This window comes from Hyalella azteca, unplaced genomic scaffold (assembly GCF_000764305.2).
Source record: "Hyalella azteca isolate HAZT.00-mixed unplaced genomic scaffold, Hazt_2.0.2 contig9714, whole genome shotgun sequence".
Taxonomy (NCBI): Eukaryota; Metazoa; Arthropoda; class Malacostraca; order Amphipoda; family Hyalellidae; genus Hyalella; species Hyalella azteca.
Genome location: NW_025939776.1, coordinates 229,061 through 255,533, shown reverse-complemented (window position 1 = coordinate 255,533; position 26,473 = coordinate 229,061). Strand labels below are relative to the sequence as shown.

Here is a 26,473-nt window from a genome sequence, read left to right as displayed (position 1 = left end):
CTTTTCTTACTTGCCGTATCGATGTGTGAACGCTTATTCATTCTGTGCTGGTGATTTTTACTTTGGAAAAGAATCCTTGGAAGAAGCAGGTGCAAGGTAAGTAGGGATCCTGCATACGCAATGTATATAAGTTAGGAGCAGTGTAGGTGGGTTGCCGCGACAGGTACCTTGCTAACCTACCTCAGTTGTAAGTACAAGGGAGCATCTCGTCGGACTTGGTTGCTCCTAAATGCCCTCAAGGGAGCTAGCTCGTCCAGATGATTGCTGTAACGTATGACTTCTTAACTTATGAGATATAAGCATGCTACATGGGGGCCAAAAGTTGACGAATTTCTTAAACTTAAAGACAGCAACGCAATTGCTATTTTTCTTTTGATAGTAGACCGTCATGTAATGATGTATGAATAATATGATGCAACAGTTGGTGATATTATTACCCTGAATGGACATTTATTTCCATCTGAATAATTTGCTTAGCGTTACAAATATTGAAAAGCAATTTTAACGATATCGCGTGTACTTGAGACTTGTGTTTCGCTTTCACCAAATACCTAATTTATGATTTACAAGCTACTTGTGTTCGTTATAAATATTCCGATACTGGCGATAAAACTTTTAAAAACGTAATGATCCGCATAACATCAAGTTTTTACAACAGCGCTCCGTGTAATATTGGACCAAGTTCCATGACTTTTTTGAGAATGGAAAACGATAATAAAATAAAAATAATTTTGTTCGCTTTGTCTGTGTGTTCTTCATTGAAGTTCCAAAACTTGAATTTATTATGTATCCCAGGCTCAGTTTTTCTAATTTACACAGGTTTCAATCAACAGAAAATATTTCGGCTCAACGCCGGCATGAGTGTTACAAGCCTAACACATGGCACTCTGATCACGGAATTAAAATTCATAACGTCATGCTAATGGCATGCCGATTCATTTAACTGAATAAAAACGTTGTTCCTTGCTGTGAATGTGCTCACAAAATTTGCTGGATGTTGACGAGCGCCGTCATCTATAGCGTCCCGACTCCCGAGACATCTCCATATCGCTCAAAGAAAACTTATTTCCTGCCAAGTATTTCCATGCGAACACCATTATTTAATGCTATTATTATGAAAAATTTCGGAGTTAGAAGATTGGTTTCAAATTCTACAATTTAAATTCAGAATTCGTCTCTTCGAAAATGATGATATCTGTTTGAAGTGAACGTCAATTTAACGGAAGGAAAACAGTAAATGCTGTCTCATAAACTATTTTTTAGTGTACATGTATATTCATATGAGTGCGCTGGCCGCCAGAAGTGACGTGAAGCCTTGTGGGCCTCAACCTCCGTGCGAGATCTGACTAAACGGAAGTGCCTAGAATGATGGCTGATATTTCTTCGGTACTAAACTAAAGTAATCATAGTGATAACTTTAGGTGACTTCAATTTTATATTCCTATCTGTCCTATTTATTATGTCGATCGATTGAGAGTTCTTAATATCTCTAAACGAGGCGAATGGAACGTGTGATTAGCTGAACGCTTTCTCTGGCGAGATGGCTTGCACTTATTGCTGGCACGTGTCAACGCTACGCATAGTGCTTTTCTCGTCTATTGTGCGTCCCTACTTCCGGCAGACCGGCACCACGATCTAACATTGTAACTGTATTATTTTATTGTAATTATTGGTTTGTATAACAATTTTTTTGTGTACCATGCGACTTTTTCTACTTTTGTTTCGTCCTCGTAATCTTCGGTACGTTGCTGGGGGACTATACGTCTCTGGCACGACTTGGCACTGTCATGCAGGTTCAGTTCATATTGATGCTGAGTATTTACATTACATGTATGTATGGTAAACAGCTATTGTACAGTTGTGTTGTGTCGTTAAGTCCGCACCAGATAGTATCTTAATAATGAATCAATAAAATTCAGCAAGTATGCAAACTCTAAATGTATAAAAGAATTGTTGCTAAAATATGAAAATCACTGATTTATATGAAATGGTATTATTCCCGAACAACGTCATTCTCATTTTAAGTTTCGTACGAGTTAACTTACCTCTCAATTCTAGAGTAGGTATCTCTCATTCATAAAGTCACCAGCTGAAAGTCATTCAATTCTTGTATTTATCAACCGGAGAAGTGAAGGAACGTGCTCCTCAGATGAAACATAGTTACGGTAACACGGTTTATTAAAAAAATGACAAGAATGTTCGAGAAGGAGGCAAAGGAGCTGAATTTAATTTTAACACGTAATAAATTAAATTCTACCTTCCTCCACTTAATTGTTTTATTTAATTATTTGTAAACTCGCCCATGTCTAAACTACCGTATATATAGTATACCGGTAACTCTTATGAGAACCTAACTAATGAGCACCACCGGCGCTCCCAAGGCCCAGCAGATTCTAGTAACGTGACGATGGAGCTCAGCGTGGTCGACTCACGTGCAGTGGGTATCTAACTCATGTCAGGCTGCATAATTTTACAACGTTACTATCGCAACCAGTGTAGGTTCCGTTGTATCTATGCAATCCGACTACGGTAGCACTAATTAGTAATTTTTTAATGTGCTGTAAAAGTACGAGTAATACTCGTAAAACATTTTAGCGGAAGAAGGTAGCTTTAAATTTATTACATGTTAAAATTCAATTCAGCTTCTCTGTCTGCTTCACAAAGATTTTTGTCAGTTTTTCGTAATAAATTGTGTCATTGTAAATAAATAGCATCTGACTAGCACGTTCTTTCACTTCTCTGGTTGAGAAGTACAAGACTTGAATATACATATACTTGAAAAATAGGTATAGTTCAACTTTATCAACTGCTGTTTGTAGATTGCCTCCAAATTTAGTGATTTCAACAGCTAATCGTGTATTGTTGCATTCACAATCATGCCCATGTTATCCAGTTAGGACTAACTCGGTAATTGTTCTTCTGAGAAACACTTAAATCTCAAGCACCTTAACCCTGCCGCACTACCGAGCATTGGGTTTAGAGATAATCCCTGGTATTTAGAATAAATTATCCAAAATCCCAAAGATTAATTTTCAGTTTAAAAGCAGTTTTGATACGATAGAAGCTCCTTCAAATGCATAATTAACAAAAGATACAAATTTACATGTTTTGAACTTTGAAAGAAATTTTAATTGTTGGATTTTCTAACAAAAAATGTAATCTAATTAGTAAAAACATAAGATCGACATTTTTATTTCAACCTTGAATTGCTGGAACATATTATAAATATTTAAAGTGTGCATATGTGAAGTGTTTGCTTCAAACGCACCCGCAAACAAACAAATAACCAATCGAACAAACTAAAATGTAATTAATTTTAAAATTTATATCGCTGCACTAACTTCGAATCGAAGTTAGTCTTTCGTTCAAATTTTCCTTTTGTGTTTTTGATAGCTTCGATATTATTCTCAATGGAGTTGAATTACCTTTTTTTTTCTCTAACAATACAACGAGTCGTTTTGTGTTCGACGATTTAGTGATTTTTAGTCGGTCCCGACAATGACTCATATCTCAAATTTCGGCATGCGCAATGTTGCTCACCTCTGGCAATGACTCGGTAGCGCGGTAACTTCGCCGACGTCCCGCCAGCGCCAGCGCCACGAACGTTCAGTATTGAGGTAACGTGCGTGAAGTGTGGTGATGGTGAGAGACAGCGCTTTAACAACAGATTCCATGTGCTGTGTTTTCAAATTAATTACGTTTCGTCTACATCAAATAGGAATGTCGCTCTACTACTTGACTGAAATTTGGTTTATCTGTATATTCCAGGAACCGTATCGTTAATTAAGCAGATGTTCCCATAGGTCTGATCCAAATAACGATAATAAAGTAAAAGTGGATTCATAACAATAATGGCCGATAACTAATTTGTAACGGCATTTCATGTGAGTGGCAGAGTTTGTGATGACTTCGCTAGAATAATGAAACATTTACAAGCTATTTGGACGATATTCGTTGATAACTTCTGACTTCTGTGGGATCTCGTACTAGGTATTTCAGTAGTTCACTGTAGTTGCTGCTTGTCTGCTGGATTAAATTTTATCTTATCGTGTGATTGAATATCACAAACGGATGATTGAAAAGCGAGGCATGTCATAAACCGTACATATGAAATTACAACGTTATTATAAGATATGATTACCGAATGTATGTTCGCATATGATATTTCTGGTGCAGTCGTGTTTGGTGCCGGCGTTAATACAATTTTGTCATATTTATGGTTGTCGCCTTGTCTTATCTCACAAGTGCCTCCACAACAGCGTTATTGTCTGCAGTGAATGTCACTGCGCGACAAACGCGCTTGCGAATGATAGTTACGAATGTATTGACATTATTGATATTGTTATTAGCCTGCCGTGTGCTGCACTATACGCTGCAGGTGGTGAGCAGCCTGCCGTGTGCTGCACTACACGCTGCAGGTGGTGAACAGCCTGCCGTGTGCTGCACTATACGCTGCAGGTGGTGAGCTGCCTGCCGTGTACTGCTCTACACGCTGCAGGTGGTGAGCTGTCTGCCGTGTGCTGCACTACACGCTGCAGGTGGTGAGCAGCCTGCCGTGTGCTGCACTACACGCTGCAGGTGGTTAGCAGCCTGCCGTGTGCTGCACTACACGCTGCAGGTGGTGAGCAGCCTGACGTGTGCTGCACTACACGCTGCAGGTGATGAGCTGCCTGACGTGTGCTGCACTACACGCTGCAGGTGGTGAGCAGCCTGCCGTGTGCTGCACTACACGCTGCAGGTGGTGAGCAGCCTGCCGTGTGCTGCACTACACGCTGCAGGTGGTGAGCAGCCTGCCGTGTGCTGCTCTACACGCTGCAGGTGGTGGCCTGCCGTGTACTGCACTACACGCTGCAGGTGGTGGCCTGCCGTGTGCTGCACTACACGCTGCGTGTAGAGGGTGTGTCGCGGCTAGGGAGGCGCTGAGACAGGAAGCTGAGCGAGGCAACTATGTGGAGGAGAGGAGGCTGTAGTACGGAGCCCGTTGTATACTTCACCTTATCTTTCTGAAGAAGAAAATTACTCCTTCCAAAATGAGTTGTACTAAAAACATTTTCCTTATAATATAAATAAGTTAATGTTCAAAGCAAACTGCTAGACGTAATGAGACAGTGTTTTGAAAATCACTTGATGTTTTAGTTATTTGACGAAGAATTTTCATCTTCGTTCGATGGACCAAACTCCCGAATCTCATATTTTATTTGTTCGTTATCGATATATTCCTTATAGAGTTTAACAGTTCACCGGACCACAGCTGCATGCTCGTGTACGTGACTAGGAAATAGTCTTCCTTATCAGAGTAGCGCTTATAAATTCATTATCTGACATAGATGCCGATCTTTTCCTTAGAATGTGTTATTGACTTGTATTTTGTTATAGGTAGTTTATATTATTTATTGCTCATGCATCGTGTGGTTTGAAGACACGGCTGGCCATGCTAGATGCATGCTGGGACCAGTTTCGGTTGCGGGAGCACTCAAAGAATTGAGAGACTTGTCCAAATATCGATGCAATTTTTAGAGCATTTTCTCATTTATGGAAAAAATGCACTATTGTGCTCGCCATGTCCGTCCGTCCGTCCGTCTGTCTGTCTGTCCGTCCGTCTGTCCGTGACCTCAAGTTTTCGTTGACGAGAAAATGCGCTCTCTGTCACTCACTGCAGTGAGTACTGAGTTATATTTTTTGCGCTTGTTTGGGTCAACCTAACCTGGAGAAGAGCGTATCAGTGCTGTGTCTGCTCTCTGCTTGTGCTATAAGGGTGATTAAGCGTGTATCAATGTGGACAAAATGACCCATTTCTGAAGTAAGGTTCGTGCGGGAAAAAGTTATTTTGGTGGGCATTGGAATGCCTCACCGCTGCTGTTATCTTTGCCTTTTTCATTTCGTTGATGAGAATTACTGCTCAAAATTTACATCATTATATGTATTGATATATATTTGTAGGTGCTGGTGCATCATTAAAACACAGTAATATTGTCAATTTCGCTTTGCTGTTATAAATATAATAAGGACTAAATCAGGATTTCTGGTGCCCCACTACGCTAAACATGTTTGATTATCTTATTTATATTTACTAGAGCGCCAGACACATATGTTCATTACGTACTTCTCCTACTGATATACGATCACAAGCTGGCTGCTTTCTAAGTTGAAGCAACTGCTTGATAACAACTCTTTTCGACGTCTGTACATGAAGCTGTTGCGTATCATAGCTATAATCGTCGTCTGCGCTATGACTCATCAGGCATGGCGACTCGGGCATGCGCTATGGCATTTCGATAACATTTTTATAAAATAATTATTATGGTTTCGACATCTATTTTTGTTACAATAATTACCTAAATTATTTATAAATTATTATTGTGTTACAATAATAATATTTTGATCGTGAAAAATCTGAAATGATAGACGTATACGATAATCGTGGTAAAACTGTTCATTTTTCGGTTACACAAGTTGACATTTCAATATGTGCTTTAGGTTTACATTTCACGGCATTTTGTAGGAATTAAGATGTTCGTGCCACCAAACCTTCTTAATGTAAACCAACTCAACTTGTTCAAGAGACTGTGGTTTGACAGTTATCGAGTTATCATCCACTGTAAATTATCATTATTTGTGCGTTATCAAGTTATCTTTAGCGCCGAGTCTCGTGAAGTGTTATGCAGAAAGTGAAATTCCTCTGCCGCTTGACGTCCTATTCCCCCTCATACTTGGTGCAATTCTCTCCCCATTTTCTTTACTCGGTGAAGGCGAGAAAAATACAGATTTTTTACCATAGGTTTTATAAAAAGCTGAGGTTACTCAATGAAAAAGTGTTATTTATTCCACTTGGTCAGAAAAAGCAGATCTTGTTGAAAAGCGATTGCTTATCAGTAATTAAAATTTATATTATATTTATTAACAAAAACAATAATTCGGGAAAATAAATTATCTGTATTTTTTTAGCGGGATTTTTTTAGCGGAAATCAACTATTGAATATTTGACTGACATCTTTATTTTCAAAGCCAGCAGCATTCTATTATTATTTAAGAAACATTGCGCCTAAAAATAAGCTGCTGTTATCGACGATCCATTACAATAATTATTATTATCATACTTAATAAGTGACGCTTGTTTACGCTTTGTACGCCGTCAATTAATGTACACGAATTGGCGACGCGAGTGCCTCATGCACGCTGTGTGACAGATAACGTATTGCGGCCTGTAAGTGTGATGGATTGCATTGCTGTGGGATTGCCACTCTATCCCAAGTGCAATTAATATAAATGATTTGATTGCTACGTGATTGTCACTCTATTCCAAGTGCAATTAATATATGGGATTGCATTGCTACGTGATTGTCACTCTATTCCAAGTGCAATTAATATAAATGATTTGATTGCTGCGTGATTGTCACTCTATCTCAAGTGCAATTAATATATGGGATTGCATTTCTAAGTGATTGTCATTCTATTCAAAGTACTGTTAATGTAAAGGGTTGGATCCCTGCATGATTGCTATATACTCTTTCCCCAAGTGAAATTAATACGCGAAATTGGATTGCTGCAGGATTGTCAAGAAATCCAAAGAGCAACGAAGAGAAAGGAACGTGTGCATAATTGCTAGTGTTGCTTTGAAAGTTCGGTAATTCTCTGAACAAATGTAGAAATACGGTCCAGAATTCGTGCAATCCTGGACAATGCTTGTCGTACATTATAAATTATACAACATTCTTTCACTCGGCTGATCATACTACGTGATAACTGAATTACAGCTGTTCATTATGTGAGGTTTTTATGGAGTCAGGTATGTTTTTGCTCCTGCCTGTAAATCTCCGTATTTTAGCATGTATCTGCAAAGAAATCATACTCAAATTTGACGTGAATGTACAGGGTATGTATTCTGTAGATGAGATTCATTTATATCTATTTTGCACGGAATACATCAACACCGCGTCGCATATCCAATTTTCTCTATACATACATCAAGTCTTGTGTTAAAAGCTTCAAGTATAACTAATTACGTGTTCCTTTATTGTTATCAATTACGGTATCTCGCGGGCGACGATGACTAATTATATATATATTTTTTTTCATTTATTTCATTGTGCAGTGCATGTTTTGAGAAAAAATGCATTGAGGGTAGTTTAAAGAAAATTCTCCTTGTCTACCTTTACATTTCTGCGTGAGCAAGTGAAAACTTCACGAAAGAAATTTTTTTTTCAGAGTATCGTAGTATTTCAGTATTCAGATCCTGTAAATGATGGTGCTATTATTTTTAAAAACAGTTTGTCATTTATATACTTCTATCAACCAGTGTTGACCTAATTTTAATTATAAGTTTAGCGATTCACTAATTTACAGTGTGTCAAGCCGTTCACATGTATTATATGCGCGTAAATTCAGGCATTTAAGTGAGTGAATCGACGATGATGCGCTTATGATTTATCAATGAAGGGAATGGCTACCAAATTACAGGGACAGTCTGTGGACGATCTATCTGCACCTGTAAATGATGGCGCAGCAAAGTTCGTGAGCAATTTTACGAAACGAAACTACTCGTTGAAGTCCATTTTCAAGAAGAAATGCGTTAACGATACGGATAAATGTAAGGAAGTCTTGCTACCTCGAAGTGCTTTTGTGGATTCTGACCTTCTGAAGGGGAACGTTGTAAATTTTACCTTTAGTTCCGAAACGAATGTCAAGAATGGCGAGAATGTCCCCAATGTTCGCTCTCGATCGGTATCGCCCCTGCCCCGTAAAATATGTAATGATTACAGTTCCGTATCGCACCTGCGCCCACCTGTTGAAAACCAGGACGAGCTTACACCAGATACACGGGGTGAAAAGTCTCGGAGTCGATTTTTCACTTCACATCTTGTTTCTGACGACGAGTCAACTCCGCAAACCCAAAATTTGTCGACTACTTTCCTTGAAGAATTGAAAATTTCTGCAAGGTAAGGTACTCTCTTCATGTAACCAATTATTTATTTTATATATTTGACTAAGCTAATTTCTGAAAGTTTCATTAGCTGCTAGGGCACAAGAGCGTATAAGTTGGGCGTTCGTGGAGCCCACATCCTCTGGCTTGAGCGTCATAAAAGTACGGAAACCATTTGGCTGGTCGAAAAATGGCTCTGTGTTATTTATCATCATAGACATCCTGCTTGATGCCCAGTATCAAATGTTTCGAACCCTGCCGAGAGATACTTCAGAAATTGCACAAATGATCTTGACCGCGTTTTTATGCAATTCAATCTGTACTCCCTTGTTATTAAACGTCCAAGCATATACCTATATTGACACCTAATAAATCAAGCAAGACATCTAGAAGTAGACGCCTTGATTTGCCTATACAGTGCCTATTCACTGAAAAAAAAATCCAAAGTGAATCTGAGCCTGACTAAGTAAACGAGGTTCGCTAGCCGAGTGTCTCGCGGTTCCCAGGCTGTCTCGAGCTCCCTGCCCAACTCATTGAACGCATTAACCCTCATGAGGGCGAGGGTAGAGCTGCTACCCTCAGTGTCATTGCGAACCTCGTGAAGCGCGTACCATCAGCTTCTCATTCCCAAAATATTAAATAACATAGAAATAATAAAAAATATAGTTCTTAGGAGGTTAATTTATTGTTAGCTTCATTGTCCAGGAAAAAGTAGAATAGTTCAATATAAATTACAGTTCGAAATCAAGTATTTTTCTTTTTTCTACGTTGACTGTGTGAAAAGTTTTATTTGTAATTATCATAATAAACAACTTCAAGGATCCTCTGAATATTACATAGAAAATTTGTTCATTCTCCGCTATTTTAAAAGCGATTGTAGCTTCTATCATAAAATGGTGAGGTACCAACCTACGAAAGGCAGCTCGGAATCTTGACTGAAAAATACTACTAGTGGCGATCGTTGGGTCTTCTAATGACGAGATGATCCCTTGATCTTGCGGGCATTCTAGCGTCCAGTTGTTTGATTGCATCTTCGTTATATTATGTACGTAGTAAAAGTAAAATCTTACATAAGTACAAGGATGAACAATGTTTCAATACCTACGTCAGCGAAAGATAAATTGCAGGCAATTGAAGCAGAACAAAATCCTCCTTATTTATTTATTAGGCTCTTGCATCGCTAATTTTCTAAATAGTCAAGCACATGTACTGAACTAACGCCTTCAGTGGATATCATTATATAATTATTCTCAAAGAGATACGCATATATAATAAATAAATATTTGCCTATTTTTTGAGTAGTGTGGAGTAGTGTGGAGATTTTTTGAGTAGTAGTAGTAGTAGTAGTAGTAGTAGTGTGGACGCCTAAAATGGAGTTATTGTCGCACGTGTACGGGTTGCAGTATAAAATCTACAACTGGTGGCACAGGTAACTTCCGCTGAACACTTCCTGTCAGTGTCCACACCTCATGACCGCAACAGCGTCCAGACGCACCTTATGCCGAAACATTTATGTAATCGAATCAATAATAAATCTTCTGTCTTTCATGTACTATGTCTGAAGCAATTATCATTTCCACTACGTACTTTTTCAAAAATAATTTTTAAAGAACGAGTTTACTAGAATTTCTACCCTAACTCTTTCCCTCACGAAACGTGCTGTGTTTGATTACCTCTAACACATGCATTAATTGCAGGAGCGGGACTGGCACACCGTCCAGCCACGAGAACCCTGACGAGTGCGACGGAGGAGGGGACGATCTCAGGAGGAAGAAGGGTCGACTGCGTGGTGGTGCCGCTTCCCCTGCTCTAGGGGACGGCGCTAGGATGGGGTTCAGTGCATGTCTGCAGGGCCCCGCGAGCCACGCTGCTCTGCTGGGGAGGCAGGATGCAGAGGTGCGGCTGTTGGACACCATGCGCAGGGTTCTCGTCGCCAGAGCAAAGTGTGACCGTGATTACTCCACGGCGCTCACGCATCTCGCGCACACCGCGGCCAAGATGGACATCCCCGACAATGTTTTGCAGGATTCCTTGCTACACAAGGTATGTTTCACGGTGTACTCCTCCGTGTTTTAGGTTCTTTTTTTGTTTTCTTTTAAAATATAGGCTTCACACTGAATCTGAGTTCAGCATCTTTATTCGATGTGTTCTGAATGGTTCCTTGCTATTCCGAAGGAAATGTACTATGACACCCTTACCATTTTATTTAGCCTTATTGTTCCACTGCAAACATAATTAACACGCATCTGCACACACGCTAAGAACGTCATGTTACATGTACATCACGCGCGGTAAGTGAAGGCGGAGATTCATATGGAGTAGACTTTTAATAGCCACACCTCCACCTACTGTTTTCCGATGCACTGACACCCAAAGATGTTTTGTTGCTTTGTGTGAGCCAGGCATGGCTGGCGACGGTGGAGAGCCACTGATGTATATGCTCGAATGGCTACCCTTCCAATTACCTGCATTTCGCTACATAAGTCAGCTACATAAATTCAATAACGTCGGCTGTTCAAGGAAGAGAGCCATAGTAGTTTATTTACGATGAACTACGCTTTGAATTACCTGGATTTTGATACAGAATACAAGAAGATAATATTAATACCGTGGTGTGGTGCAGGCATGGCTGGTGATGCTGGAGAGTCTGGAGGAGTGGAGCAGCCTGATGCGCCACAACGCAGACGTGCTCGTGCTGGAGGCCGTCGAGAAGCTGGCGGCGCTCATAACAGAGAAGCGCGCCAGCAGGAAGGTTTATTGTGAAGAACATCTCAGGATAACCAACGAGGTCGCCAGGGTGAGCATATTCATTTCCTATCTTGTTCTATTGATAGATAGTACACGAGCCTTTTGCTACGTATTAACATCTCAGGATATCCAACGAGGTCGCCAGGGTGAGCATATTCGTTTCATATCTTGTTCTATTGATAGATAGTACACGAGCCTTTTGCTACGTATTAACATCTCAGGATATCCAACGAGGTCGCCAGGGTGAGCATATTCATTTCCTATCTTGTTCTATTGATAGATTGTACACGAGCCTTTTGCTACGTATTTTTTAAGATTGATCGATCATAGCTACTCTATGTGGTTGATCGCTCGGTAAATCTATCTGACTTAGCTTGCGTTCCAATACTTGAATGTTATTTATTAATCAATAATGGGATAGTCCTGATCGTATTTATAATATATTATTGTTTTCCTTCTTTTACTGTTCATTACGCCCTTTTTCACATTATATTTTGCTTAAATTAGCACGAGAGCTGAAGAAATTTAGCCGACGCCAGTTGGTTGCTAGTCCATGGCCCTACGATATGAGGTATAACATTGACCTCTTCATTTCCAGTACCAAGAAGCTGTAAGCAAGGCGAAGGGGCACTATGAACAAGCACTGGAACACTACAAGGGCGCCAAGGCAAAATATGAAGATCACTATTTAAAGAGTGAGACGTTATTTTTAAGAAATTTATACATTTTATGATGTATAATCAAACGATATCATTCTGTGATAATTTTCTTACATTATTTGACACGTGCAAAGACAAGCCTTTAATCCACGCGTTGTACAGGACGGGAGAAATCAACTGTTGCAGGTGCCGTTACAAGTTGTTCAAAGTCTGGCCTTTTGTTAGTTCCATCTTCATTTTTTTGGTCATTTCTATTGTTGGTGTTTCCATTACTTTTTGATTTGTTCATTTTTATAGTTGTTATAGGATATGCTGACTCATGAATTGAGTGTGCATATAATTTATTTAGCTGTTGAGTTTCATGCGTGGGAATTTTCGCTAGGTAAGCCGGGCCGAAAGTTGGACGAGCTGAAGGAGCGTTACCAGAAGTGCTGCAAGAAACTGCATCAGCTGCACAACGAGTACGTGTTGCTGCTCAATGAAGCTGCAGACTACGAGAGGGACTTCCGCACCGTGCTGCTGCCTGGTCTGCTCGAGTATCAGCAGACTCTGCAGGAAGACATGGTTACTAAGTGGTCAGTGATATGATACTTAAATGTTGTGTCTGTAGCTGCTTCGTTGTACTTCGAAAAAGACCAGAATTAGCGGAAAATAGAAAAGACCAGAATTTACTTTGACATCTTACTGTACTCATATCGCTAGCATACATACCGTGTGCACTATAGCATCAAGGAACGAGTGAAGGATAATGTGATAGTTGAACTGAGATATATAGATAGTTGAAGCGAGCACCAGTTCGTGTAGCCAGGCCGTGCGTGATACGAATTTTCTTACCCGACATAAGCTGTAATCTACGTTACTGACATTAACCTCTTGTTGCTCACCCTCTTGTTCCTCAAGAGATGTCATGTTTCCTTCTTCATGAAACGATTCGAGCTCACATTGTTGCCACTGCTGACATTTGCATCTATACTTCAAATTAATGGCTGAATTCATGATTATCGCTTGTCCTGTCTCATCAATCTGGACGAAGATGGAATCTCAAACCTAATGGACGATCTCATCTCAAACTTAATACGTGGTGATCTAAATCAATCCTCATTATTTCATGTGCAATTAATATATTATCATCGTGGTGTACAGGCGTAGCATCCTGAGCGAGGTGTGCCAGCTGACAGACACGACGCAAGGGCGCTACGCTCACCTGCAGCAGCTCATATCCGCCGCTGTGGAGGCCGTCAGTCCCACCGCTGAGTACCAGACCTTCGTGGAGACCAACAGGTCCGCTGATGCAGAGAGAGTCCGTAGACTGTAGCGGACCTGTTGTGTTGGTCCGTAGAGACCAACAGGTCCGCTGCTGCAGAGAGAGTCCGTAGACCCTAGCGGACCTGTTGTGTTGGTCCGTAGAGACCAACAGGTCCGCTGCTGCAGAGAGATACTATCACTTTCCGCTGGTCCGCTCATTCTATCACTATAATGAATAATAAATTTGTGATTAATTTGATGGCCAAAATAAGCGTCTAAAGAATGGTTTCTTTTATGTAAAGGCATTATCCACATAGTGGCATGATTTTTTTTTTCTCTTTACTTCCGTAATATTTTAATCACGTTCTCCTCCTCTTTCAATGCCCCCTCAGATCGACCCCTCCTGACGCGGTTGTGTTCGAGTTCAGCTCCTCGCTGCTGGGTGATGGGGTGGGCAGCCTACAGGCAGGTCAGCTCGCTGTCGACTCCCTGACGGTGGACAACCTCAAGCAGCGCCTGGCGGAGCTCGAGCGCCGCCTCAGGGACGTGACCAGCGAGCACAGGGAGAAGCAGAGCCTCTTAGCGCAACATGAGGCCGAGGCCGCCAATATTAAGAAGAACTCGGCTCAAGATGTCGCCGTCGCATCGCGGTCAGTTCTCATCTTCTTGTCATCAGCCTTTGATTTGCGCTCAGTCGGCATCTGAACTTTCCCACATTTTTTTGCCAATTTCTTGCTCACGGTGTTTTTTTCGATTCTCAGTTATTCTTTGGTTTTATCCGAGATGAAGTGTTGATTGGTTTATTCCTTATTTTTGGCGATGTTTCCAGTTGATATGCAAATGCATTATGACAAACTATTAAGTACGGAAATGTATTACGTACGGTATTTCAAACAGAAATTTGAATGCCATTGCATGTTGTTAGGCAAAATATAGGTATATGCGTTTATGTACTTTAACATAAGATATTTGTTGCAGGCTGCCGGTGCTGAAGCGTGCTAGCGACGTGCTGCGTCGGGAGCTGAGTGAGCTGCGATGCAAGCAGTCGTGGCTGGAGAACCAGCGGCAGCTGATAGACGCGCCCCTCACGGCCCTGGGCTGCGAGGAGGCGCCCCAGCCCTGGCAGACCCCCAGCCAGATTATTTTTACGAACCTCAACGGCGACTCGGTGAGCTATCATGCAGGAAGATGCTGAATAATATTTTATATCCTTTTTAGATTTACCAATGTTTTGTAAACCGCGTTCGTATTTTTGCTGCATTAAAATTCGATTATTTTGGTTTGGAGTCGGGGTATCTGCAACCTAAATGGGACATCAGTTTTTTTAACATGAATGTACGTGCCGCCGGACTTCGCCGCAAGTTTTAAATGTTGTCAGATGGCCACGAACTATGCGGTCAAACGACGGTATTATCTTATTACAAATAATGATCTGAATAAAGTTTCAATCGCTGCTATTTTCTTGCACTTGGATCCCGTTAATTAAAATTCAGTTAACCCGGATAAAACGTAATTTTATTTCAGTAATGAACAGTTTAAAAAGAGGCACGTTTATAATTTCAAAATCAGCGGAACAATAGATTCATGATCGATAAACAGTTTGATAAATCTTTCATGGCACAGCCACAAGATCTAGCAACAACTAGATCTCTCGTGAGACGGCAAAGTGGAGCGAGCTTAGGTGCTAGCTTACAGTAGGGCTGGCACGACACGACTGACTAACCGAATCACAGCCGCTCAGATATGATCTTTCGGTATCCACGTTAACAAATGCACGTGAAATTATTAGTAGAATGCTGGTATTAAATTACTGGTAAGTGGTAACAGTGAACGACCACCATCGTTCACATATGAAAGTTTGGTCTATCCATTTAAAAATGTAAAAAAACTTTGGTTGGTGAATTAAAATTTTAAATCATCGTATTTTCGAAATCGTAGAATGGCAACGCTGAAAATTTCCCAGCCCATTTGTGTTTATTTTCTTTCTGCACGACCCGAATTAAACACGAGGACGTTATGTCGTTGCTGCGAGGCGAACAGCGTGTAAAGTCGTTGCTGAAGAGAAAACAGCGTGTAAAGATAGCTTATATTCTCTCAAACATGCTGCATTTTGCGGAAATTTGGTGCTATTAATTTATTCAGTATTTTCGCATAACGGGTAGCTTGATCTTAAAAACTTCACTGAAGAAATTGAAATGGAACGCTCGCTTCAGACTAAAAGAAATGTGTAATGTTGATTATAGCTGTATCAACATGCACTTCCTGTTGCAGATATCAAGATTCAACTCGAAGTCTTTACAGTCTCTCAAGTCAGTCTCGAAAGTGGTATGTCCGTTTCTGGTTTCCCTGATTTGAAGAAAATCTCACTAACTTTTTTGGATTGATTTCCTGATGTTCTCCCTTTGAATTTACTTTGCTTGATCTCAAAGCCCATACAACCTCATGTCTTGGTTCCTTCCTCTACACTGATTGCCAGAAAATTACAGAATTCGGAATAAAACTTTAACTCACTTCCCAGTCTCCGAGTTCAAAATAACAATTTTAGAGAATACTCTGGCTGTTGTCGCACCGAACCCTAGCCTGGTAACCTGATCCCGGTAAACCCTAGTGTTCCTATAACCCGCTAACTTGAACGTACTTTTTTATAGTCCTCGATGTTTTGTCAATGCATTGTTGTGATACGCACATCATTTCCATGCTCATGCATACCGAGTGCTCATCTCACGTTAAGACGTATTTGTAGCTACTAACTTACCGCAGTGTATGGTTACTGTCGACGTTACTGTCCCGGTAGATAATTACATGTAGTTCTGATTAAAGTAGGTTTCATTGTACTATCCTCTAAATCAATCTTTTATGCTCATCAAAATGCTCGCGTTTTATTTCGTCACGAACGTTGTACTGGTTAAAGGCAAGTAAAATACGAACAGACTTCGAAACTCGTGTCATGCGGGGAATTAAAGTTAGTTTCTTGGAAAGTTTCCAGTGTTATAATCTATACAATCTGGTTTTCCTACTCTTTCACAATCGAACTTATTACAATCTTTATAAGAAATTCGTACGCTGTTCATCTTGTTTACATTGAACGCATAACTTATATGAACAATTTTCTGATGCACCAGACGGCAAGTCCAGTGCGCGGTGACAACCTCTCGGTGCGCTCGAGGTCCTCTGCCATAAAGGACATCCTGAAGAAGCCCTTCCATCGCACCCGCGGCGGGCAGGGCGCCAACAGCAGCGAGTCCCCCACGTCCACTCCCCCGACACCCACCCGTGCCAGCACCGAGGAGCCTGCAGGAGGAGCTGAGGTTCCTTCAGGATCTCCTAGCTCCCTCCCTAAGGCAGCTGACGTCTCCTCCAGCGCGTCTCCCACGAAAACTAACGGCGTCGGGGAACTTGTAAGAAACTGGTGGCGCTATTTTCAACGTAGTTGAAAATCGTAGTTTATAATGTACCCTAGTTTCTATAAACTCGTAGTTTATGACGTCGTCTTATCTCGAACATAGCAGCAGTTATGTTCGATTAAGTATTCTTTATATCAAAAAGCTTCTTTCCCTTTTTACGGTATTGATATTACCAAGCTTTCCCTGGCAATTATAATAGTTGTTTCAGCCTTCTGTAATTTGAAGTTATTAAATCGAGGTTTGTTTAAAAATTCACGTGTGATTGCGCACTAAAACAAGGGTTTTATTTCGTTGAACTTTCCTCAGAAAAAACGATGATGGATATAATTTGTGAAAATAAATTTTAGTTATGTGTGTTAGAAAATATTTCTGATATTGTCTCTTCTAGAATCGTGGGAACGACTCTTCTTCAGGGTTGCACCTTTGTAACTAATTGTATTCATGCAATTATATTCTGAAATTTAACCTCATTATTACGAGGCGTTAAATCGCCTTGTTGCTAGGGCAATTTTATGACAGGTTTCATAGTCCACATGTTCTGTAGGATGAAGGTCTTCAAGCGGTATTTCAAGTTATCGTTCTATCGCTATGACCGTAGAATTCAAGAGATGTAATGTTCATTTTCTATAATTGAATTTTTGATTAGATCTCGACCTTGTAGCTTGCGATAAGGTACAAATCTTCATGTGTCCAAGTTTCAGTAATAAATTCCTGAGTTCTCTTCGTTGCAGACTTTAGATCCTGAACGGCAGCTGGAGGACGAACCTTGGTTCCACGGCGTGCTGCCCCGAGAGGAGGTCGTGAGGCTGCTGAGGGAGGACGGGGACTTCCTGGTGAGGGAGAGCACGAGGAACGACGAGCGCCAGGTCGTCTTGTCCGTCAGTTGGGGCACTCACAAGCACTTCATCGTGCAGACCACGCCTGAGGTGCGCTGCTCATGTCGCTCGAATACTCGTGTCAATGTTTATACTACATTACTTATTTGACTATAAAAATTTCATTTACCAGCTCTCGTTATCAAGATTTATAGTTTATTCTTGTGCACTTGAGTAATTTTGATGTAATTGTTGTTTTGAGGATACACACAAATTAATAAATGTTGTTGGAAAGACAAATAAGCCTCCACTTCATTCTGTGCTCAGGGCCACTACCGTTTCGAGGGCCCGGCGTACCCCAGCATCCAGGAGCTGATCATCTACCAGCACAAGTGCGGTCTGCCCGTCACCAACAAGTCTGGCGCTGTCCTCAGAGCTCCCATCTTCAGGGAGCACTGGGAGCTTAACAACGATGATGTGCAACTTGTCGAGAAGATCGGCAGAGTAAGGCTGCCTTGTTGGTACATGAGCTGGAATAAGGCGTGAAGGCATGTGTTGCATTACAAGACTGCACGTGTTGACGGGCTGCATCAAATTTTGCACTGAACGTTGACAAGAATGCATCAGATTGTGTTTATTTCGTGCGAAATGGTTAGACAGTTACGTGTGGTTAGAATCCATTTAGACAGTTACGTTATAATTTATTTTATGTAACTTCGTCGTATTCTGGTCCTAAATATAATGGCTAAGTTCATGCCTACTTGCGATTCATTCAAACAGAATGCTGATGACTTACGTTTAACTTTGATTATTGCCGTAAGAATTTGGGTGACGAAATCTAATTTTGCTTCATTGCAGGGGAATTTCGGTGACGTGTACAAGGCACGTCTAGCTGGCTCAGGCCTGGACGCGGCGGTGAAGACGTGTCGTGTGACGCTGCCTGACGAGCAGAAGAAGAAGTTCTTACAGGAGGGACGCATCCTCAAGCAGTACGACCATCCAAACATCGTCAAGTTCATCGGCATCTGCGTGCAGAAGCAGCCTATCATGATAGTCATGGAGCTGGTGCCTGGTGGGTGGTAGGGAGCGCCATGGAGCTGGTGCCTGGTGGGTGGTAGGGAGCGCCATGGAGCTGGTGCCTGGTAGGTGGTAGGGAGCAGTGTGCGCACTGGAGCTGGTGCCTGGTGGGTGGTAGGGAGCAGTGATGGCCATGGAGCTGGTGCCTGGTGGTGTAGGGAGCATTATATTCTCATGGTGAATCAATATGGTCTCGTAAGTATCTTGCTTCCGTCAAATGTCATTACTCAAGATCACTTGACCATGCTGGGATGATAGAGCTTTGTTACGGTAGTATGCAGTTAAAGTAGCCAGGGTCTTGTCTAAAATGGTACTGGTGAAATGGAAATGAATTCTGAATGCTGGGCTAGAAGAGAAATTTGTTGCTCTGGGAAATAGTTTACTAGTGCAAAGTGACAGATAAATGTAAGAAAAAATTGGTGGAATATTTAAATTTATATTTTTATTCATGAACCTTAGATACTACAGTGGGTAATTTTGATGTACTTTCTTTGCCATTTGCTCAATGCGTAATTTGTCATGGTATAGTAAATCCTGCATATACTTGAATCAGTATTTCAATGCTAGGTTCTAATTTATGCCATGCGTTTTTTAAGTGTTATATAGCAACAATACCATTAATATTATACACTCGCATGCTGTTCAGGCGGGTCACTGCTGAGCTACGTGCGCAGCAACAAAGGCAAGCTCACGGAGAAGCAGATGACGGGCATGTGCCGAGACACCGCCGCCGGCATGGCTTACCTCGAGTCTAAGAACTGCATACACCGCGACCTCGCTGCTAGGAACTGTCTTGTTGGTACGCAGCTCTACGTGTACACTCGTTGTGCTACTTGTGTCAGAGTCACAAGTGTCTTGTTGGTACGCAGCTCTTACGTGTACACTTGTTGTGCTACTTGTGTCAGAGTCACAACTGTCTTGTTGGTACGCAGCTGTTAATACGTGTACACTCGTTGTGCTACTTGAGTCATATGTAGTCTCCATCATGCTCTGTGAAGGAGTCATTTGTGTATAAATTTTGTCCAGGCATCTTCAGTAATAAACGAAGTAATCAAATCGCTAAAGCATATTGACAATTATTTTAATAGATTAGTTTTCAAAGGCACTCGAACAGAAAACGCTATCATGCTTCGGAGAATAACGTGATGATAAGCGAATTCTGATTAAATTAATCTTTTCTGTAAACTTCTTGAAAAACGTTAACCATTTTTAACCGTTAAGTATTTCGCCAGGTTTTTGTAAAATCCTATTATTTTAACATGAGAACTACAGACGCGGTGACCCAGAGTTCCAAATATCATTGCAGGTGAGAGGACCATAGTGAAGATCTCAGACTTCGGCATGTCGCGGGAGGAGGAGGAATACATCGTCAGCGACGGCATGAAGCAGATACCCATCAAGTGGACCGCTCCTGAAGCCCTCAACTTCGGTAGGTCACGTGCTTTACTCTTCGCGGCAAGCGTAGAAATATCTATATTCAACTTCGGTATAAATATAGTCACATGCTTTACCTTTCGCGGCAAGCGTAGATTTATGCATTATAAGTTCGAAAAATTCTGACATAAAATTTTATCGTATTTATTTTTCCAAATTTGCATACTTGGGATGTATATCGCAGTTGGAGAATGCATGGAATACGTTTGCTGCGCTTAAAATAATTGATAACATTTGAATTTAAATATTCAAAAGTAAGGGAAGCAATTTAGCTTCAATTTAATTCAATTTTGTCAAAGGTTAAGGTGAAACAATGATTTTAGCTCTAATATTTAAGACTGATGATAAACGTTATCGCATAGGAGAAATATTGCTTCGAGATTTATCAACGACGATGACATCTGATTCACGGTTTACTGCCTATTGGAATATCTTCAAATAAGGTTGTAATCATTATTCAATGCTCATGTTTCGACACTTATCAATCTTCCGATGCACTGTTCTGTGTTAATAAAATTCGTGATTTCAAAGAGTATTCCGTAATCATGCACAGCGTTAACATTAATTTTTAAACTGGTGATATTTATTAAAAATATTCCATAGATCCTTCCTATGTGTGAAGAAAAGGATTCTAAGTATAGCTTTGCTCCGATCTCTCGTGCTCATAACCGCAAGATACGTTAGTCTGGTGCCACTCACCGCAAGATACGTTAGTCTGGTGCCAGTGACCGCAAGATCCGTTAGTCTGGTGCCACTCACCGCAAGATACGTTAGTCTGGTTCCACTCACCGCAAGATACGTTAGTCTTGTCTTCCTACGTGCAGGGAAATACACGTCGCTGTGCGACGTCTGGAGCTACGGGGTGCTGTGCTGGGAGATCTTCTCAGGCGGGGAGGTGCCGTATCACGGATACACCAACACCAAGGCCAGGGAGATGATCGACTCAGGTAAGGCGTAGTGTGGAAATTAGTGAAGTAATAATAACTAAATAATATAATAATTAAATAATATAATAATTTAATAATATAATAATTTAATAATATAATGAATAACAGAATAATATAATGGTGATAGTTTCGTTGGCCTGTTGTCAACATACGGCCACCAGGCTGTGGGTTCGAAACCTACCTATTTTCGTAGGTTTCGAACCCAATAGTTACTAGTTGTGGGTCTCGCACCCACTACTCGCTACTCTTCTCTTTATGATCTTACCCACTTGGTCACCACCGAGCTCTCACTCTTGAATAGTCTCATTCAGTCGCAAATCGGCCACGTGCAGACAACACGAGAACGTTGTAATGTTTATAATTCATTCATTTATTAAGAAAGTAAATATGTACCAAGCATTTGAAGTCCTCCGTTCAAGATGCTTCTTCACAAATAATTTATTATATATCGACGACACAAATTCCGTGGGTGGTGCCATGTTTTGCTATATGATTTTCAAACTACAAATATGAATCTTGTTTTTTTTTCTTTCGTTGCGAGCTACATCTCCTAGAAAGCTGACTAATGTTGCAGAAGTTTTTGGATGAATTTTCTATTATGCCACTAGAATGTAATTGTTGAAATAAAATTACATTTATTCAGTAAATTGTTTGTCCACCAGGATAATACATTTTCTATTATGCCTCTAGAATTTAATCGTTGAAATAAAATTAAATGTATTCAGTAAATTGTTTGTCCACCAGGGTACCGGATGCTCGCGCCGCCGACGACACCCAAGGCGATGTACCAACTCATGCTCGACTGCTGGCAATACGAGCCCGATAACCGCCCCCACTTTGACGCTATACTCAACGAGGTCGACAACATCTACAACAGTCTATAGCAGCATGTTAAATAGTTGGTTTAGGAAGGCAGTGTCTATGAGAATATTTACAATTGGCTGCAGGGCCTTCGAGAATATTTTTTATTGACTTCAGTGCCTATGATAATATTTTCAGTAGTCTATTGTACCTATGATATTGTTCACAATCTATACGTATATATAGCGCCTTTGAAGATACTTACAATAGTCTATATCGTTTGCGACATATCTGCATAGTCGTTGGTGTTGTAGCAAATCCTCTAGTAGAGCTTCTACTGTTTTAAAATATTTTTGCCGTAGCTTTATGTGCTTGTGACAGAATATTCAATAATTTATGAACCATTGACAATATCTGCAATCGTCATTCGTCATAATAATTGCCTAGACTATAATATTTAACGCCCTGGCATTGTGATGTATTAGTCTATATTGTCGTGGCATTGAAATGAGTATGAACAATAGGATATTAGGACGCATCGCATGAATATGAATAATGTAGATGTTTCTAAGTTGTACATTACTGTATGGTGCGAAATAGACTTGGTCGGCACATTTGACGATTGAGACTTCACTGCAACGATCTTAGGTAAAACTTGTTTACAAATGGACAGTTAACTACGTAAATTCTGTACCATAAAAGAAATGTTGACATCTCAAAATATTGAACATCGTCACAAACTAAAGATGCTCATTAAAGTTTCAACGCGTATGTTTTATTTCTCGACTATATTAACTTCTTTGAGAACAAGCTGGCCATCATCGGTCACTATCTCCTCTGTAATAGGTCACGACAGCGCCTTATGTTGTGTTATTTTTTCATATTCATTTTCCAAATATTCAACACAAGTGGATAATTAACAGATTTTCCGGGATGAGAACGCCAAGCCATTATGTATAGCAAATAGGTATGAAAATATTTTAAATTATTGCTTCATGACTGTCTTGTGTGATGCCAAGTTTTGAGTACTGAATTTCACCTTAAAGAAATTGCACTTGTCTTCAACTTATCATGTTACTGATGTTTTGATCACTGTCGTGCACATGCTTTGATGTATTTATACATTTATGTATATTAGTACAGTTGCACAGTAGTTTTCCAGCTACATATTTTCTTTTTTAGGGTTGAGAGCTGCAATCGTTTGATCTATTTAATACGAGCACAAGTCTTGGGGCCGTAATATCAATAATAATTAAGAGTTCGGAACTCCGTCGGCCAATCACTGACGGCTTCCAAGCTAATCCCACCAATCATACGCAGGACAACCAGCCGCTACGTGTACTTAGACCACTACGTGTAGTTAGGCTACTCGTATTCTTACCGAATTTTGATGGTTCAGTCTTCGCTGTATTCTATCAAGCCAGAATCTATCGCATTCAAAGAACGACATTTGTAGACAGTAACGGCGTGCATCAAGCAGAACAAGTTCGTGAGTAAGTCAACGTACGCGTAGAAATGTATGTGTTTTTACATCGCAAATGATTCAGGAATCTTACGAGAATGAAATCGACATTTTTGGAGTAAAATCCAGTGGGTATGAAGCTAAATTCGACGACGCATAACTAATCGTGCACAAACACTATAATTATTGTTATTATGCTTAATTTTAGCTAATTTAAAAGATTTTTTACGCTGGAATATTTATTTTGTCTTGACCATGGCATAATGACGCAGTTAGTTGCGTCCGGTATATATGTTAAATTATTGTAAGGCTACCATCATTTCTACGGATTCTCTGATAATAAGATAAACTAAGACCTATTCTAGAATGTTTGTAACTTATTTGAAGGCTTTTATACCTTCTTTCATCTGAATATTGTTATTCAACGTATTACATGCTGAGGAAAATTGAATTTAAATGATTCTTCTTGTCTTGGGCGTGTTGGATGCATGCGGCATCAAACCAGCTGTAGGGATCGCTCGCCCCAACACGTGGGGCACGCTCGCTCCACACAAGGGGCATTCTCGCCCCCACACGTGGGGCACGCTCGCTCTACACGTGGGGCGCGCTCGCTCTACACGTGGGGCACGCTCGCTCTACACGTGGGGCACGCTCGCTCCACACGCGGGGCATTCTCGCCCCACACATGGGGCACGCTCGCTCTACACGTGGGGCGCGCTCGCTCTACACGTGGGGCGCGCTCGCTCTACACGTGGGGCGCGCTCGCTCTACACGTGGGGCACGCTCGCCCCCACACGTGGGGTACGCTCGCCAAAGCATTAACATTTCCTCTCCGGGTTTCACTATTATTTCTGATATATTTTTTCCCATCGTTTGATGTATAAAGAATGTGCTGCGTTGCGTGCCATAATAAGGAAGAATATTAGACTAGGAAATTTTGTTATAATGAAGGTCTTGAAGATATTCGTCGATGTTTTAACGGCGATAAAAAATGCGACGATATTCATCTTTGGTTTAACGCTTGCAAGTGACCGGTTCAGTTAGAGGCCTGCGTTGACTTAGAGGTACGCGACCTTGTTTCTTCTGATGATTATAGGAGCCCTAAACTTGCGATGCCTGAAACACTTAATGATTTCAAATCCATCTGATTTCGCGCCCGCTATCTCTGCCCGAGAAATTTTCGTATTACTAATATTTCCAGCTGACTTTAATTAATGACAAGATCGTATTTGGGGATTGTGAGCTAGCAAGGTTAGTTTAAGATGGGTATATCATATGGAAGCGATTTTGGTTAAGTAAATAACTGGTTGCTTTACAGAAATTGTAGGAAATGAACCTTGAGACGAGCTTCAAGATGATCCTTTGTTGTACTTAGATCTTTCTAAAAGTCTTGCATACTATACCTGGCACTACTGAATCAAGATGATTATACTTTGTGTATTAAAGAATTAATTCACAATGGGTTTTAAAATAGACAAAATAGTTTTAAAATAGACAAATCGCTTGATAACAAGTAATTCGTAACCTTTATTCCAAGACTTGAACACAATAATTTCTTTCCAAATGCCCCTGGGTATTAAATTTCATATCGGTTACACGATATTTAGATTAGCAGTATTTATTGTGCATTGTACTCTACATTTCTCAGTTCTTGAAGAATGTGTTCACTCATTTTACGCTCAGTGTGTAAGAAGTGATATAGGCAGCTGTGTAAAGTGTACATAAATCTAGGCTAGGTCGAATATGTAAGCTTGAGTCTTGAGTGTGCAATAGAACCAACGTGCGTCTATATTTTTAGACTCGTGTTGTATAGAACCTGATAATTTCAACTTCACTTTGAAAACTCTGTTTTTGATGAGAAGAATCGTCTTAACTATCAACTGAATTAGATCATTTGAATAACCTTTTATTAGTTTAATAATAATTCGAGTAAAACTAACTTTCTGCCTATTGCATAACAAATTTGAAAGGCAATATCTTCTTTTTATATTCTGGTATTGTTGACGTTGAGTGGTTTGGTATCAGTTGTAACGCTCTGTGTCGTCTCTTGTGCTCAACATTAAAACAAAATACTGCCGCTTGTTTTTTTTCTTTAGGTGATACCTGCTTTTTAGCGCATTTCACATTTATGGAAAAAATGCACTATTGTGCTCGCCATGTCCGTCCGTCCGTCTGCTCCGCGACTTCACGTTTTCGTCGACGAGAAAATGCGCTCTCTGTCACTCACTGCAGTGAGTACTGAGTTATATTTTTAGCGCATTTTCTCATTTATGGGAAAAATGCACTATTTTGCTCGCCATATCCGTCTGTCTGTCTGTCCGTCTGTCCGTGACCTCAAGTTTTCGTCGACTAGAAAATGCGCTCTCTGTCACTCACTGCAGTGAGTACGGAGTCATATTTTATATACATAGTGCCTGACTTCCTTCACTATTAGAGGTAGACAGGCATTGCACGAATCTTTATGTTTTTATTCACGTAAATTGAGATAAATTCAAGACTTTTACTAAGGAAAAGTTTTGATAATGATCCTTTCTCATCCATTATTTTCCTGAAGGGGTTTGTACATGGAAAAATATTTAAGCTATAATATATGCGGCTAATATCCGAAAATAATTTTCGGGCAAAAATTTCTCCATTCAGTGGAAAGTTTGAAAGAATAAGAGTTGAATATTTGAATTTGTGTTTGCCGGTTGAAGGGCTTATTGAAGTAGCCGTGGTGTGAAAGTTTGTGCCGCTCCGTAAGTTTGCAAAACAAAGTCCATTAGGGTCCGGGGATTGGTCCCAAATTATCTCGCTTGTTTTTTTCACCTGCGCCCTATTTTAATTAAGGGAGTCATTCACCTCTTCAGCTAGAGTTGCTACAATTTCACTGACTGCTTCTTCAGAAGCCTCTTCAAACTCAATTTAATACCACGTACTATATTCCTTCACAGAAGGTATACTGTATTCTGTTGCTTTTAA

At 40.5% G+C, this 26,473-nt stretch overlaps 1 protein-coding gene across 3 annotated transcripts; it reads left to right on the top strand.

Annotated features, from left to right (window-relative positions):
• Positions 1-25,319, top strand: LOC108671341 (tyrosine-protein kinase Fer). 3 transcript variants are annotated; one of them, XM_018158870.2, is made up of 17 exons: positions 1-96; positions 10,618-10,963; positions 11,544-11,717; positions 12,267-12,363; positions 12,710-12,902; positions 13,471-13,608; positions 13,965-14,222; positions 14,551-14,740; positions 15,844-15,897; positions 16,695-16,970; positions 17,708-17,902; positions 18,119-18,295; positions 18,650-18,863; positions 19,515-19,667; positions 20,175-20,297; positions 21,127-21,249; positions 21,994-25,319. In XM_018158870.2, the coding sequence occupies exons 2-17, from the start codon at positions 10,748-10,750 to the stop codon at positions 22,131-22,133; spliced, it is 2,721 nt and encodes a 906-aa protein (XP_018014359.1). In that variant the 5' UTR covers positions 1-96; positions 10,618-10,747; the 3' UTR covers positions 22,134-25,319. The 3 variants fall into 3 exon arrangements, with proteins under 3 accessions (XP_018014359.1, XP_018014358.1, XP_047738091.1); XM_018158869.2 differs by lacking the exon at positions 1-96 and adding an exon at positions 8,306-8,936; XM_047882135.1 differs by lacking the exons at positions 1-96; positions 15,844-15,897 and adding an exon at positions 8,306-8,936.
• The last annotated feature ends 1,154 nt before the right edge of the window (positions 25,320-26,473 follow it).